Source organism: Haliotis cracherodii, unplaced genomic scaffold, assembly GCF_022045235.1.
Source record: "Haliotis cracherodii isolate W230 unplaced genomic scaffold, xgHalCrac1.p SCAF_6, whole genome shotgun sequence".
In the NCBI taxonomy this organism is placed as follows: Eukaryota; Metazoa; Mollusca; class Gastropoda; order Lepetellida; family Haliotidae; genus Haliotis; species Haliotis cracherodii.
In genome coordinates, this window is record NW_027266319.1 from 23,124,560 (window position 1) to 23,140,690 (window position 16,131).

At 41.1% G+C, this 16,131-nt stretch overlaps 1 protein-coding gene across 1 annotated transcript in view; it reads left to right on the forward strand.

Annotated features, from left to right (window-relative positions):
• Positions 1-15,869, forward strand: part of LOC139445905 (hepatocyte growth factor receptor-like) — a 53,216-nt gene extending 37,347 nt beyond the window's left edge. The window contains exons 13-20 of the mRNA XM_071227162.1: positions 547-829; positions 1,478-1,615; positions 3,307-3,390; positions 3,895-4,079; positions 7,497-7,606; positions 9,200-9,362; positions 10,447-10,583; positions 12,029-15,869. Coding sequence (XP_071083263.1) covers positions 547-829; positions 1,478-1,615; positions 3,307-3,390; positions 3,895-4,079; positions 7,497-7,606; positions 9,200-9,362; positions 10,447-10,583; positions 12,029-12,275 — 1,347 coding nt within the window. The 3' untranslated portion in view covers positions 12,276-15,869. The remainder of the gene's footprint in view (positions 1-546; positions 830-1,477; positions 1,616-3,306; positions 3,391-3,894; positions 4,080-7,496; positions 7,607-9,199; positions 9,363-10,446; positions 10,584-12,028) is intronic.
• The last annotated feature ends 262 nt before the right edge of the window (positions 15,870-16,131 follow it).

Here is a 16,131-nt window from a genome sequence, read left to right on the forward strand (position 1 = left end):
TCCATGATCATGTTAGTGTGATGTTAGTGTCATGAACTAACACTTTGGTCTTCCATAATCATGTTAGTGTGATGTTAGTGTCATGAACTAACACATTGGTCTTCCATGATCATGATAGTGTGATGTTAGTGTCATGAACTAACACATAGGTTTTCCATGATCATGTTAGTGTGATGTTAGTGTCATGAACTAACACTTTGGTCTTCCATAATCATGTTAGTGTGATGTTAGTGTCATGAACTAACACATTGGTCTTCCATAATCATGATAGTGTGATGTTAGTGTCATGAACTTACACATAGGTCTTCCATGATACTGTTAGTTTGATGTTAGTGTCATGAACTTACACATTGGTCTTCCATAATCATGTTAGTTTGATGTTAGTGTCATGAACTAACACATTGGTCTTCCATGATCATGATAGTGTGATGTTAGTGTCATGAACTAACACTTTGGTCTTCTGTGGTAATGTTGGCGTCATGTTACTGTCATGATGTTATGCAAATGCCACGCTGTTATGAGCTTCTTCTCTATTCCCATCTCTAGATTGATGTGGGCTCTCTTCACTTCGATGAAATAGGCGATGTTGTCTACATCAGCGGCACTTTAGTGGGAATGGCGACCAGCATCATCATCCTTATTGTCATCCTCGTGTTCATCCTGGTAGCCGGCATTGTGCTGCTCATCATCATGAAGGTCAAGAAATTTGGCTTCTTCAAGGAGATCAGCGATGAAGCCCATCATGTGGCATACACTGCGGGACAGGAAATGAATATCCATCAGATGAGCGGAGCGGGAGGCACTTATAGTTTTGAAAATCGACAGAATGGTTAGTTTTTATCAAACAACTCTGGCAGGAGAAGAGGGAACCAATGGTTGCTGGGATGCAATTGCTCTGTGACGTCAGACTGTACAGAAATCTTAATTTTCTCTCGTTAGTTTGTATTGTAATAAAACATTTCTGCATACATGTCAACTTTCAATCAGTCAGCCATTGAATATGAAAACTGCAATCATTACATAAAAAGATTTAATCTGAACATGGGACTTTGCAGCAAACAAGTCCAAAGATTTGATGCCATGTGTCTCTGTAATTAATATGAATTGAAGCTTATGAATTGTCATTTTGTGGTCCTAAGATACTGTAGTTTTAAAATATAATAAGAAGTCAAAATGTGATTTTTTACCCATAAGGGTGCCCTTGTATGAAACAACCTTAGCTCTACATCTGTCGTAAGTAAACGTTATGGTATGGTAGTTACGATCACCTTAGTACTAAGATCGCTTTGTACAACAGCTCCAAAGTCCCTTAACTCGTGATTGGTCTCAACATAAGATTGTTGAAGAAAGAACAGATTGTAAATCATTTACAATTTCTGTCAAGGGCATTAAGGAGACACTATGTTTTCTGTGGATGTTTGTATATGCTAGTGTTGCTGAAACAATTCAGACTTTGTATAACTATGTTTCTGTTCAGATTACGCTGAGCAGCGTCCTGTGCAGGATCACCATACGGCTTTGTCATTGGTGAGTGACGACATGCTAGCACTCATAAAAAACGAGAATCTGCTTATCGACCACCAACATCTTACACGTGGAGACATTCTGGGAAAAGGTGAGTGAATGTGGTCAGTGAGATGAACATGAGATCGGAATGATGTAAAAGTGAGATCAGAGTGAGATCAGAGTTCAGAGTGGCATCTTGAGCAGAGTGAATTACAGTAAATAGGTCAGTGAGATTAGTTGGGTCAGTGTGATGTCAGTGAGAGATCAGGGTGAAGTTAGTGTGAGCTCAGGGTGAAGTTAGTGTGAGATCAGTGTGAAGTAAGTGTGGGCTCAGGGTGAAGTTAGTCTGGGATCAGGGGGAAGTTAGTGTGAGATCAGTGTGAATTTAGTGTGCGCTCAGGGTAAAGTTAGTGTGAGCTCAGTGTGAAGTTAGTGTTGGCTCAGGGTGAAGTTAGTCTGGGATCAGGGTGAAGTTAGTGTGAGATCAGTGTGAAGTTAGTGTGAGCTCAGGGTGAAGTTGTGTGAGCTCAGGGAGAAGTTAGTGTGAGCTCAGGGTGAAGTTGGTGTGAGCTCAGGGAGAAGTTAGTGTGAGATCATAGTGAAGTTAGTGTGAGCTCAGTGTGAAGTTAGTGTGAGCTCAGGGTGAAGTTAGTGTGAGATCAGTTGGGTCAGTGTGAAGTTAGTTTGAGCTCAGAGTGAAGTTTGTGTAAGATCAGTGTGAAGTATACTGTGAGCTCAGGGTGAAGTTACTGTGAGCTCAGGGTGAAGTTGGTGTAAGATCAGTGTGAAGTATACTGTGAGCTCAGGGTGAAGTTACTGTGAGCTCAGGGTGAAGTTACTGTGAGCTCAGGGTGAAGTTAGTGTGAGATCAGGGTGAAGTTAGTGTGAGCTCAGAGTGAAGTTAGTGTGAGATCAGGGTGAAATTAGTGTGAGATCAGTTGGGTCAGTGTGAAGTTAGTGTGAGGTCAGTGTGAGGTTAGTGTGAGCTCAGTGTGAAGTTAGTGTGAGCTCAGTGTGAAGTTAGTGTGAGATCAGTGTGAAGTATACTGTGAGCTCAGGGTGAAGTTAGTGTGAGCTCAGGGTGAAGTTAGTGTGAGATCAGTGTGAAGTTAGTGTGAGATCAGTGTGAAGTTAGTATGAGGTCAGATTGAGATCAGAGTGAGGTCAGTTTGAGGTTAGTGTGAGATCATTTTGAGGTTAGAGTGAAGTTACATTGAGTGAGATCAGAGTGAAGTGAGATCGAGAAAGATCAGAGTGAAGTGAGATCGAGAAAGAGGTTGAAGTGAGGTCGGCGTGAGTGTATTGCCTGCCACATATTCTTTGATTATTTATTATTATTATTATTACAACTTGAATTCATGGTAGAATTTGGAATTGGACCCCTTGAGCCATGGAGACCGCTTCGGTGGTCTAGTGGTAGAGCGTCTGCTGGAGAGCGGAAGGTCCGGGGTTCGATCCCCGACCGCATCATACAAAAAGACGTTAAAAGATGGTACTTGTTGTTACCCTGTCTGACGCTCGGCATTAAGGGGCTAAAACAAGGACTTGTCGGCTCGGGGTCAGTATACTGTGTCTGAGTGGGGTATTCATGTTAAACTGCGGTATGGTATCTCAGTGAGCTAGCGCTATAAATCGGCATTGGTCCGGACAAGTACAAGCAGCCACACACACACATACATGCACGTCGCTATATAAGTGCAATAATCTTGGACGCGACGTTAAACCCCATTTCACCTCACCTCACCTTGAGCCATGCACCACACTGTAGAACCATTTGTATATTGACCTCTACATCTTCAGGACATTTTGGCTGCGTCTACCGAGGCTTTCTGACTTTACCAGATGAGAAAGGCGACATGATGGTTGCAATAAAAACTCTTCACCGTGAGTACAATTTCATTCTATATTCACAAAAGATACATGTACAGTGAAAACTGTCAAAATCGGACAAATTTTCTCTGGTCCCATCACTTCCTTAATAAATCATCATTACTCAGAGTGACCTACAATACTTTAATTCAGACTCACCCTCCCACCCACCTACCCAACAAGACCTACCCACCAACCCATCCACCCACCCTTGAAGATCCGGGGTAGAATTAGGTCTTCAGCAACCCATGCTTGCTGTTAAAGGTGACTATGCTTGTTGTAAGAGGCGACTAACGGGATCGGGGGGTCAGGTTTTGCATGGATCGATGCTCATGTCAATCACTGGATTGTCTGGTCCAGGCTCGATTATTTGCAGACAGCCATCAAAAAGCTAGAATATTGCTGAGTGCGGCTTTAAACATTAAACAAACAAGACCCAAAGACCCCCCCACCCTCCCAACTCACTCACTCACTCACTCACTCACTCACTCACTCACTCACTCACTCACTGTGTTACAGAGGATGCTCCCCGGGACATTGAGTTGCAGGCTTTCCTCCAGGAGGCTCTCATCATGAAAGACTTCCAAAACCCCAACGTCCTGGCACTGATCGGCATCTGTCTGGGGATGGACGCTATGCCTCTGGTGGTCCTGCCCTTCATGTCACACGGTGACCTCCTCTCCTACATCAGGGATGAAACCAAGGTAGGTTCTCAGGGGTTTAGTTGTTGTTGAGATACATGTACCTTAGTATGTTGTAGGGCTGGGAAGATACACCAACTGTGCGATCCGATACGTATCACGATACGTCTAAGACCTGCATCACTCCGGGCTCTTTTTCCACATCAAGCTGACACAATGTGTTATAACTGGAATACTGTTCAAGTGGCATTAAACCAAACTCACTCCCTCACTCTAACCTTTCATAATGCCTACTTTTGATAGTACTACTTTCACTGAGTGGAGGAAAAGGCATTTGGACAAAGTTTGAAATATGTGGTTTTTATTGCACTTGTCTGCAAAAATCATCTGCCACAGGTCACAGAGTTGCCATCTACTTAATGGTAAAAGTGGTAGTCCACAAGGAAATGTCACTGGTCCTGCTACAGAATTTCCATCTATCTAATGGTAAAAGTGGTAGTCCACATGGAAATGTCTCTAGTCCTGCTACAGAACTGCCATCTACCTAATGGTAAAAGTGGTAGTCCACAAGGAAATGTCACTAGTCCTGCTACAGAATTGCCATCTACCTAAAGGTAAAAGTGGTACTCCACAAGGAAATGTCACTAGTCCTGCTACAGAATTGCCATCTACCTAATTGTAAAAGTGGTAGTCCACATGGAAATATCACTAGTCCTGCTACAGAACTGCCATCTACCTAATGGTAAAAGTGGTAGTCCACAAGGAAATGTCACTAGTCCTGCTACAGAATTGCCATCTACCTAAAGGTAAAAGTGGTACTCCACAAGGAAATGTCACTAGTCCTGCTATAGAATTGCCATCTACCTAAAGGTAAAAGTGGTAGTCCACAAGGAAATGTCACTAGTCCTGCTATAGAATTGCCATCTACCTAAAGGTAAAAGTGGTACTCCACATGGAAATGTCACTAGTCCTGCTATAGAATTGCCATCTACCTAAAGGTAAAAGTGGTAGTCCACAAGGAAATGTCACTAGTCCTGCTATAGAATTGCCATCTACCTAAAGGTAAAAGTGGTACTCCACATGGAAATGTCACTAGTCCTGCTACAGAATTTACATCTATCTAATGGTAAAAGTGGTAGTCCACATGGAAATGTCACTAGTCCTGCTACAGAACTGCCATCTACCTAATGGTAAAAGTGGTAGTCCACAAGGAAATGTCACTAGTCCTGCTACAGAATTACCATCTACCTAAAGGTAAAAGTGGTACTCCACAAGGAAATGTCACTAGTCCTGCTACAGAATTGCCATCTACCTAAAGGTAAAAGTGGTAGTCCACAAGGAAATGTCACTAGTCCATCCTGAAGTTTACTAGTTTTTGACTAGCGTACTTGAAACCCTTCTGAGAACACAGTTTTCTTTTTTCCGAGTGTTCTGAACCAAGTACACCTCAGAAAGTATACGCTGGACCATCACATGTTGTTTTATGTACATGGTTAGCTTCCTTGCAAAGTTGCATGTTCAAAGATTAATAATATTGGCTTACATCCTTCACTTCCCTTAATATTTTTATCTCCAGTGCCTTATACATGTGTTTATCATATGATGGGTAGGTTTCTCGGCAGGATAAAGCCAACGGATAAAAACGATATCCGTTGGGGTCATATGCGGATAGAGATGCAAATATCAAAGGTCAAGTAGGGACTACTTTTAGTGTATATAAACAAACATGGCGTCGCCCTTGTCATTCGGCGATCGAATCAGAATTACCATCGGGAATCTAGATAAACTACAGAGATAATTGCTACCATTATCAAAAGAACAGTCTAATATTTTGAAGATCAGTTTCTAACTGTGATGTAGCTAAGGCATTTTATAAGTTTTGGCAACTTTGGCGATATAAATTCCGAAACAATTTTGCAAGTGCACTAGGCCCAGCCAAGCGGGATCAATAGCCATATCTGTGCTTGTAGACCTCTGCTGCTTGAAACCTTTTCAACAAATTAAAATAGCTGGATTTGGCCGAAATATGTTTGAATTGTTACCTTGTTTCGTTTTGTCGCTGTGTGTACATCTGACTACACTTCTTAACATTATGACAGGACAGACCGACTGTCAACAACGTCTGAACGTGGCCGTGACGTTTCATAGACTAGGGTTAGAGTAGCTTCCCTTTGAAAAAGTGCAGTTACTCTAGTGGACAGACCGATTGATTGTCGCGAAAGGAAAGTAAAAACAATTGTTGTTTTGCGTATATGTTGCTTCGCCACTGTATAAGAAACAGATTTCAGTTGGAACTATATTGGCTACTGTCACTGTCCGACTGACACATCACTTACCCTGTGACGTAATAAATATTAATGTGCGTATTCCAGGAAAACTTGCAATGTTTCGGTAATGTTTGTCGGAGAGCGATTTTAAAGCACAGCATTAAAGAATGACATTACATGATAAAGAGGTTATCACGCTTGTGTGTTTGGGGATGGTAAATATCCTGTATTAGGAATAAACACTATGTATTTAGCTCGCAGAGGCTCGCTAAATACAATGTTTATTCCTAATGCAGGATATTTACCATCCCCAAACACACTCGCGTGATAACCTCTATTTAATTTAATATTACATAGTCATTTATTATAGGGGATGCTTGTAAGATTAAGGATATTAACATGAGTAGATGAAAGTTTTAATACTCTAAAGCTTGCCAAGGAGTTTTAAACTTTTATCTATGAGTGTTGATATATATATCAAAAGACACTTGGGTGAGATTCTTGTTATCATCCAAAATCATTCTAAACTTTTTCAGTTTGTAAACAATAATAACCTTGAGTGTGTGTCGTAAGAGATGTCACTTGGTCTCACCCATGTGATATCTCCTGTAGAAGCCAGTATTGGATGATAAAACCGAAATACAGTCTTTAGTGGCGTCAAACCCAACTCACCCACTCACTCTTGCTTGATGTTGGAGGTGACAATGAGGACTCGTGTGACCTGGATGTGTCAAACGCCACCCAGACAAAAATATGATAGGAATGTTTGGATGACAATCTCATTATAACCCGATATGATTCCTCTATGAGTGAAGATCTGAGGACACTTACAAGGTAATGCCATGTGAACCCTGACAGATCTCAGCTTTCTAAAATGATTTGGATTCCGTTGTTCACCAGCTCGATTGGGACATTTTGACTTTAACAAAGAAATCCCACACAGAAGAGAAATATTCCTTCGATTGTATGCCCTTTTGGGGTGAAATATCCACAATAATATACAGGCACAACCTTATTTATTTGAAATCTGAACTGGCCTATCGAGTCCAATATGTGTTCCAAAAATCGGATTAGTTAACAAGTGTCTGATTGTGATGGAGGTGTTGTCATCTCTTCTGGCAGACAGATATCATATCAGAGCAGCAGACTTGATTTTAGTGAGATTGGAATGGATGATATACTAAAAATTCTACTAATTTCCCTTGGCTTTCAGAACCCCACAATAAAAGATTTGATAATGTTTGGCATAGACATTGCTAGAGGTATGGAATACCTGTCCAGTCTCAAGTTTGTTCACAGAGACTTAGCAGCCAGAAACTGCATGTAAGTTGTGTCTGCTTTGTGTTTTCAGTTGCTTGGTTTTGTTTGAAGTATTGATGCTTACTTAAAAATAATTTTGATTTTAAATGTAGAAACTTTCATTTCATTAATATCTGTTTCCTCACACATTTAACTGAACTTGACATACAAATACGCAATACTTTTCTAAAGCAGTGTAAAAACCCAACTCACTCATTCACTCACTCACTCACTCACTCACTCACTCACTCACTCACTCACTCACTCACTCACTCACCCAGTCTATCACATGCTTATTCAACCTAGCGCTCACCCTCTAACTGACCCTCTAACCCTAGCGCTCGCCCACTCACTCACTCTCTAACCCTAGCGCTCGCCTACTCACTCACTCACTCACTCTCTAACCCTAGCGCTCGCCCACTCACTCACTCACTCACTCTGACTTTCCTCACACATCTTGCTGACCTTGACACACACATATTACTGTTCACAGCAGTGTTTAACCCAACTCACTCACTCACTCACTCACTCACTCTGACTTTCCTCACACATATTGCTGACCTTGACACACACATATTACTGTTCACAGCAGTGTTTAACCCAACTCACTCACTCACTCACTCACTCACTCACTCACTCACTCACTAACTCTGACTTTCCTCACACATCTTGCTGACCTTGACACACACATATTACTGTTCACAGCAGTGTTTAACCCAACTCGCCCACTCACTCACTCACTCACTCTGACTTTCCTCACACATCTTGCTGACCTTGACACACACATATTACTGTTCACAGCAGTGTTTAACCCAACTCGCCCACTCGCTCACTCACCTACTCACTCTGACTTTCTTCACAAATCTAGCTGACATTGACAAACAAATAACTCTGTTCTAAGGCAGTGTAAAATCCCAACTCACTCACACATTAAATCACTAAATCACACACACTCACTCACTCTGACTTTTCTCACACATCTAGCTGACCTTGCACATGCTTAACACTGCTCAAGGTAGTGCTAAACCCAACTCACTCACCTACTGATTTTCCTCACACATCTAGCTGACCTTGACATACACATTCTGCTCAAGGCAGTTTTAAACACAACCCAACTCACTCACTCACTCACTAACTGATTTTCCTCCCACATCTAGCTGACCTTGACATACACATTCTGCTCAAGACTGTGCTAAACCCAACTCACTCACTCACTCACTCACTCACTCACTCACTCACTCACTCACCTACTGATTTTCCTCACACATCTAGCTGACCTTGACATACACATTCTGCTCAAGGCAGTGTTAAACCCAACTCACTCACTCACTCACTCACCTACTGATTTTCCTCCCACATCTAGTTGACCTTGACATACACATTCTGCTCAAGGCAGTGCTAAACCCAACTCACTCACTCACTCACTCACTCACCTACTGATTTTCCTCACACATCTAGCTGACCTTGACATACACATTCTGCTCAAGGCAGTGTTAAACCCAACCCAACTCACTCACTCACTGATTTTCCTCACACATCTAGCTGACCTTGACATACACATACTGCTCAAGGCAGTGTTAAACTCACTCACTCACTCGCCTTGTTGTGTGGCTGAAGGTTGGACGAGGAGTTCCATGCCAAGGTGGCTGACTTCGGTCTGGCGCGAGACATCTATGAGAAGGACTACTACAGCTCAGACAACAAGAAGACCAAGCTGCCGGTCAAGTGGATGGCGCTGGAGAGTCTGGAGAAGGGAACATACAACGCCAAGTCGGACGTTGTAAGTTGAAAGTTGACAGTCCTTGAGCATGTGGATGATTGGTAGGTTAGAATAGATCAGCTGTTGCAACCAGATAGATCGTTTGGTCAGACTTGGCGAGACCTGTGAAGATCCAGGGTAGAACAGGTCATCAGCAACCCATTCTTGCCGTAAAGAGGCAACTTACGGGATCGGGTGGTCAGGCTTGCTGACTTGGTTGATGCTTGTCATTATATGCCAATTGCGCGGATCGATGCTCATGATGTCAATCACTTGATTGTCATGTCCAGACACGATTATTTACAGACCGCCGTCATAAAGCTGGGATATTGCTGAGTGTAGCATTAAACACCAAACAAACAAACAAACAAACAGACTTGGTGACTTAGTTGATTGGATGCCATTGTACTCCAACTGTGTGGTGCTTTGCTCGTAACATCACTATTTTGCCTGGGCCATCTTAGCGCTAAGGTGATCGAAACTCCCATACTTTAACACTGGCTTACGATAGTCTTAGCGCTAAGATCACTTGTGGAACGATTGCCCTGGTTATCCGTGGCTTCTGTACCCCTTTGGGATATGAAGGGGTTTCAACCTACAATAATATGTGAAGAGTAGCTGCAATAAGCGTTATGTATCACCCGTGATATGGATTTGGGGATGTTTAAGAAACAGTCATATTTTCTCTCACATTACGTGAACTGTAAAACATATCATTCACTTAACTTTCTCTTAAAAACAAGCCATCATCTGACTCTGAGTATTTATAATGTCTGTGTGTGGGGGGCGGTCAGGTAGCCTAGTGGTTTAAGCGTTCGCTCGTCACGCCGAAGACCTGGGTTCGATTCCCGACATGGTTACATTGTGTGAAGCTCATTTCTGGTTTCCCCTGCCGTGATATTGTAAACGAAATAAACATGGCCTACCGAAAACGTATGATGTCTGAAAACCTATGATCCAACGATATACAGTTGTAGTGTTCCTGGGTAACAAGAGTTGTTGACTTTCAGGTTCAAACAGATTGGTAATATTGTATTACAACTGCAATAGGAATTAGTACACACTATATCTTTGATCTGGGCTGTATTTTCTGTCTGTGTTTCAGTGGTCATTCGGTGTAGTGTTGTGGGAGCTGATGACAAGGGGAGTTAACCCATACCCCGAGGTGGACAACTGGGACATCATCCGCTACTTGAAGGCAGGACGGAGGATGGCACAGCCCCAGTACTGCCCTGACCCACTGTAAGATTTACATCTGTGATAATGTGATCACTGTGGTGTTTGGTCACAGTAAGATTTACATCTGTGATAATGTGATCACTGTGGTGTTGGTCACAGTAAGATTGACATCCGTGATAATGTGATCACTCTGGTGTTTGGTCACAGTAAGATTGACATCTGTGATAATGTGATCACTGTGGTGTTTGGTCACTGTAAGATTTACATCTGTTATAATGTGATCACTGTGGTGTTTGGTCACTGTAAGATTGACATCCGTGATAATGTGATCACTGCGGTGTTTGGTCACTGTAAGATTTACATCTGTGATAATGTGATCACTGTGGTGTTTGGTCACTGTAAGATTTACATCTGTGATAATGTGATCACTGTGGTGTTTGGTCACTGTAAGATTTACATCCGTGATAATGTGATCACTGTGATGTTTGGTCACTGTAAGATTTACATCTGTTATAAGGTGATCACTGTGGTGTTTGGTCACTGTAAGATTTACATCTGTGATAATGTGATCATTGTGGTGTTTGGTCACTGTAAGATTGACATCCGTGATAATGTGATCGTTGTGGTGTTTGTTCACTGTAAGATTTACATCTGTGATAATGTGATCACTGTGGTGTTTGGTCACTGTAAGATTTACATCTGTTATAAGGTGATCACTGTGGTGTTTGGTCACTGTAAGATTTACATCTGTTATAAGGTGATCACTGTGGTGTTTGGTCACTGTAAGATTTACATCCGTGATAATGTGATCACTGTGGTGTTTGGTCACTGTATGATTTACATCTGTTATAATGTGATCCCGAAATGTAGTCCCCATCCAAGATTGTTGAATTGTTGCTGCTAGTTGTCACACCACTTTCTCCTGCCAGGTACCCATTCTACAGCCAGGATAGAGAAGATAGATGTGGATTGGGTTGTCCCAGTGAATAAGGATATAGCCTATACTGGCGGGGGGCGGTCAGGTAGCCTAGTGGTTAAAGCGTTCACTCGTCACGCTGAAGACCCGGGTTTGATTCCCGACATGGGTACAATGTGTGACGCCCATTTTTGGTGTCCCCTGCCGGGATATTGCTGGAATATTGCCAAAATCGGTGTAAAACCATACTCACTCACTCACACTATACTGGGGACTAGTGACTTCTGTGACCTGGCTGATGTGTGTGTGGGTGGGTGTCCCAGATGTCTAAGGTTTCCCTAAGCATGCAAGAAACATATGATCTTGGTCTCAAATCTGGTTCACCCTGATTATGTTTCTAGGTTTGTGAGCACCATACCATCATGGTTTCCGCGTGAGTGGTAAACGTCTAGCACCTGCATCACTTTCACATGGGCTTTCCTTGCACACAAAGCTGACTACAATACTGTTTGATGTGGTGTTCAACCAAACTCATTAATTGGTTTTGTTTACCAATGCAAACCTTTCAACCCTTCCCTGTTTATTTTTCCAGATACACCATCATGCGTCACTGTTGGTCTGCGACTCCAAACGACCGGCCGTCCTTTGCAGATTTGGCCCGGGACATCACAGATGTGATCTCTCAACTGGAGCACAACACTGGCCCCCAAAGGAGGAACATCGAGAACACCTACGTCAACGTGGACATGAGCTCCCAGTGCCACTACTCCGACGACTTTAACCCTCCCAGCCAGCCAGCCAATCAAACAGCAGCAGGAGCTAGTGCATCAGAAGCTTGATACCTAAGGGGTTAACATACGAATAACGAGCTCATTTCTGGCATCAGGTGCACAAATCAATAGTACCTGATCATCATGCATGGCCTTTTTGGTTCCTGTCATTTAAGGGGTTCATATATGATTTGGGGGAATCAGTTCTTCGTCCTGTCTGATCAGATCTCTAAGAATGGTAACGTGTAGCTGTAGAAATTCAGCTTCGAGTGTTTGTTCAGTAACCTCGAGAGGTTTTGCAACATTGCATTGAATGGTTTATAAATAAATTACAATTTAAAGATTTGGGTTATTTTGCCAATCGACACTTCTGTAATGTAGATAACCCATGTGGAACGGTATAACATTAGATTTTTTTCTCTTAAAGACTGGGTATGTATCCTGCTAATGGCATCTCCGTTTTTAAATGTTCGATATAAAGACCCAAACTGGCATATATATATGTATATACACAGAGTAGTGTTTAAACTATCACCACCACTGCTCAGCATCGTATAAAGGGTTAATCCATCCTTAACACAGTAGCAGTGTTGAAGATGGTTTAACCCTTTTCTGTATGTTGTAGGCAGTGCAGCCTTATTACTATGGTCAGTATTCAGGTTGTTTGTTTGTTTGTTTACTCTTGGTTTACAGCTTGTGTTTGTTAGTGAGAAAATTCTCAGAAAATAAAGCATCAATTTTTAAGTGTAGTCTTGGTCAGGAAAACTGTCCACTCAAAATATTCTTTGGGAAATTAATACAGAAATTAACAAAATATTAACTGAAAATGCTTTTTTTGGTCATAGTTTGAATCTACAGAAGGCCAAATATTATTTGTTAATTTGAGGTAAAATTAATCTGTCCAAATTAAAAAACACAACTTTTCTGACGTTTCAAAAGAAACCATTCAAGTTATATAAGTATGTTACTAAGATGAGTTCTGTAAACCTAAGAGTGACCGGCATATGACCTTATGAGTCAGGGATTACCAACACATAAATATGTGTCATGTAAAACTGTTGCATATTGTTGTCTGTATGTCATTTTGGAGCTTTGATAGGAAAACCTGAAGGATATCAATGGAACAATGACTTTTCAGATCAACACAACAGAATGGTGGTGTCTGAACACCAAGACAAGGAGAGCTTCAGTACCTCGGGACGGGTACCTCGGGTACTCGGGTCGGGTGGTTCCTGAGTAGGACCTGGATACCCACAGGACTACCGAACCTGTGGTAAACCATGTGATATATTGTATAATGGCAAAAAATTGTTTGCATTTCATTCCTACTTTATTAATTTGAACAGAGATAAAACTTAAGTCAACTTCAGTGTATGCATGACCAGATCGTTTTATACAAGTATCTAAAGAAATTTTGCCAGGGCTACGGTCAAACTTATTCCCAATTGGACATTTGTACCTATCTCTTGAGACTTACAGCGGGTACCCGGGTAGGGTGGGGTAATAGTGGGGTGGGTACCCGGGTAGTAAATATGGACTTGTCCCAGCCCTACTTTGATGCATTGACTGAAACAAGATGAAAACACAATGATTCCATACATGTTGAGTATTACTGATTAACTATTTCACTTTGAGCCAAACTACAGAAGGAAATTAATTTACTTCGTTCATGTTTCTGAATGAAGTCTTTGAAAGGCCTTTAGAAGTTGGAAAACATGACACTTTTTATGGATTGTAACTTCTTTTTATTCTTTGTCAGAATAAGAGCTGCTATCATAAAAAGTATTATGTATTCATGTTTTTGAATGCAGTTGTGTTACTGCAAACATTGAAGCCATTTAGCATTTTTTGACCATCAGTTATTGATACACCATAGAAAATAAGGAAAGAGTACAATCAAGATGGTTTCTGTCATTTTGTAATGAGATTTGTGTTTTCCTCGTGGTTCAGTATCAGCCTAGAAGATAATCAGATAGTGGATAACATGATGCTATCATTGTTCTTGGTACTCCTGGGCCCTGTTCCTCAAAAGCGATCTTAGCGCTAAGGTGATCGTAAGTCCCATACTTTAACATAGGCTTACGATCATCGTAGCGCTAAGATCGCTTTGAGGACCCGGGCCCTGGATCAGTGTATGTAAAACCTCAGCTTTAGCAAACACGATGTGAGTTTTACAATTCTGAGAATGACAGTCATTCTGGATATTTCAGCACTTCTTATCAAGCACATTCAAAGATCTCAAAGACATGGTAAAACCACAGCAGTCATTTATGGAATGTCAGTCCTAAGGGATGTATTAGATGAGGTCACAATGTCCTGCCACCAAAATACCCCATACTAAGTGCCTCACTCCTGGGCCCACTTGTACAAAGAGATCTTAGCCCTAAGACTATTGTAAGCCTATGTTAAAGTATAGGAGTTGCGATCATCTTAGCGCTAAGATTGCTTTGTGCACATGGGCCCTGGAGCTTACTGGACATTATGTCCCCTCTGACCAACTTCTACACCAATATGTCAGGCTTAAAAAAATAAAAGAACTGGTTCTCAGGCAATGACTTTTAAAAATACAGTACTGGGGGTGGGGGGGGACATGCAGACATGAGAATATTCCTCGGATTCCTGGAATTCTGGGATTTTTCCTCTCAGAATGATGTAAAATGCACTTATTTTAATCTTTCTTTTTAAAATTTTCATGGTGGGATGCAAACCCCAAACCCCCTAGATTGGCGATATTCCTCCAAAAAAACAGTTTTGCTGTTCTCATGTCTGATGAGGATGTGGGCGGTGCCTGAGAACCAAGACTATTATTCCATTTAGACTTAGTAATCTTTATAAGTACCCTCTACTAAGATCGAAAAGGTACATAAAAGTCTGTATTGTCTTGTATATATTTAAGACAAAAATATACTTAAAACAGCACTGTAGGGGGTTATTATTGCCTACTGACCATTTTATATGAGAAGATATAGTTTCATGTATGTTTGAACTACGTTTGTTCTAGAGCAGTTCTACTACTGCTCTGTCTCTGTAAACAAATTTAACAGAGTGATTATATTTTTAATAACGCCTCCCTTTGTCAGTTTTGTAAACCTCCAGTACGCTTATTACGGTAAATATGGCATGTACACTGCAGACACATGTTTTAGTGTATGGTCTTATTTGATTGTTATCGGAGCCTCTGACTCCTTAACTTGCATGTGAAGTCATTTTAGGTTCGGGATTGCAAAAACGCTAAAGAATTGTTGATGAGGCATAACAATACTTTTTAAGCCACTCAATCACTCATTGATAGCATCAAGAAGACAGATTGACTCAATCATGTAATCATTTTTTTTGGAATGATTGATAAATATTTTGGTTAAAGTTAACGAGTATTGTTACCTGGGTAAATGACACGTGCATTGTTGCCAATACTGTACAACAAGTTCACCTGTAACCTGTCCGCCATAGTTGCTACAACACCGAGTGTGGGAGCATCACACTGCAGTATCATAACACCGTGGAAGCAGATAGAGTGAAGGCAGCGTTGTTGCTCTCTTTCCGTTACGCAAAAACAAACTCTGAATTAATTTGAAATGGCTTATTAATTGCTTTTTTCTATCATTTGCTAACTTGATTATTTGTTTTTACAATGTGTTTGATTTAGATATATATTGTCTTGATAAATGTGTCATAAATGTATGTATATTAGTATAAGATATATATATATATATATATTTCTACTTTATAAACTATGTTTTTAGACATTTGTAAATATAAGTCCAGCTTCAACTTTTACTATGATCTGCTGTTTTTAATTTTCAAGAAATTACTTATTCTGTATTTTATCAATGAATGTATTAGTGATTAATTTCTAATGAAATTTGGCCACTATTTTCAAATTCGTGCATCGAACAACTGTTTGACAATATACATGTAAATATAA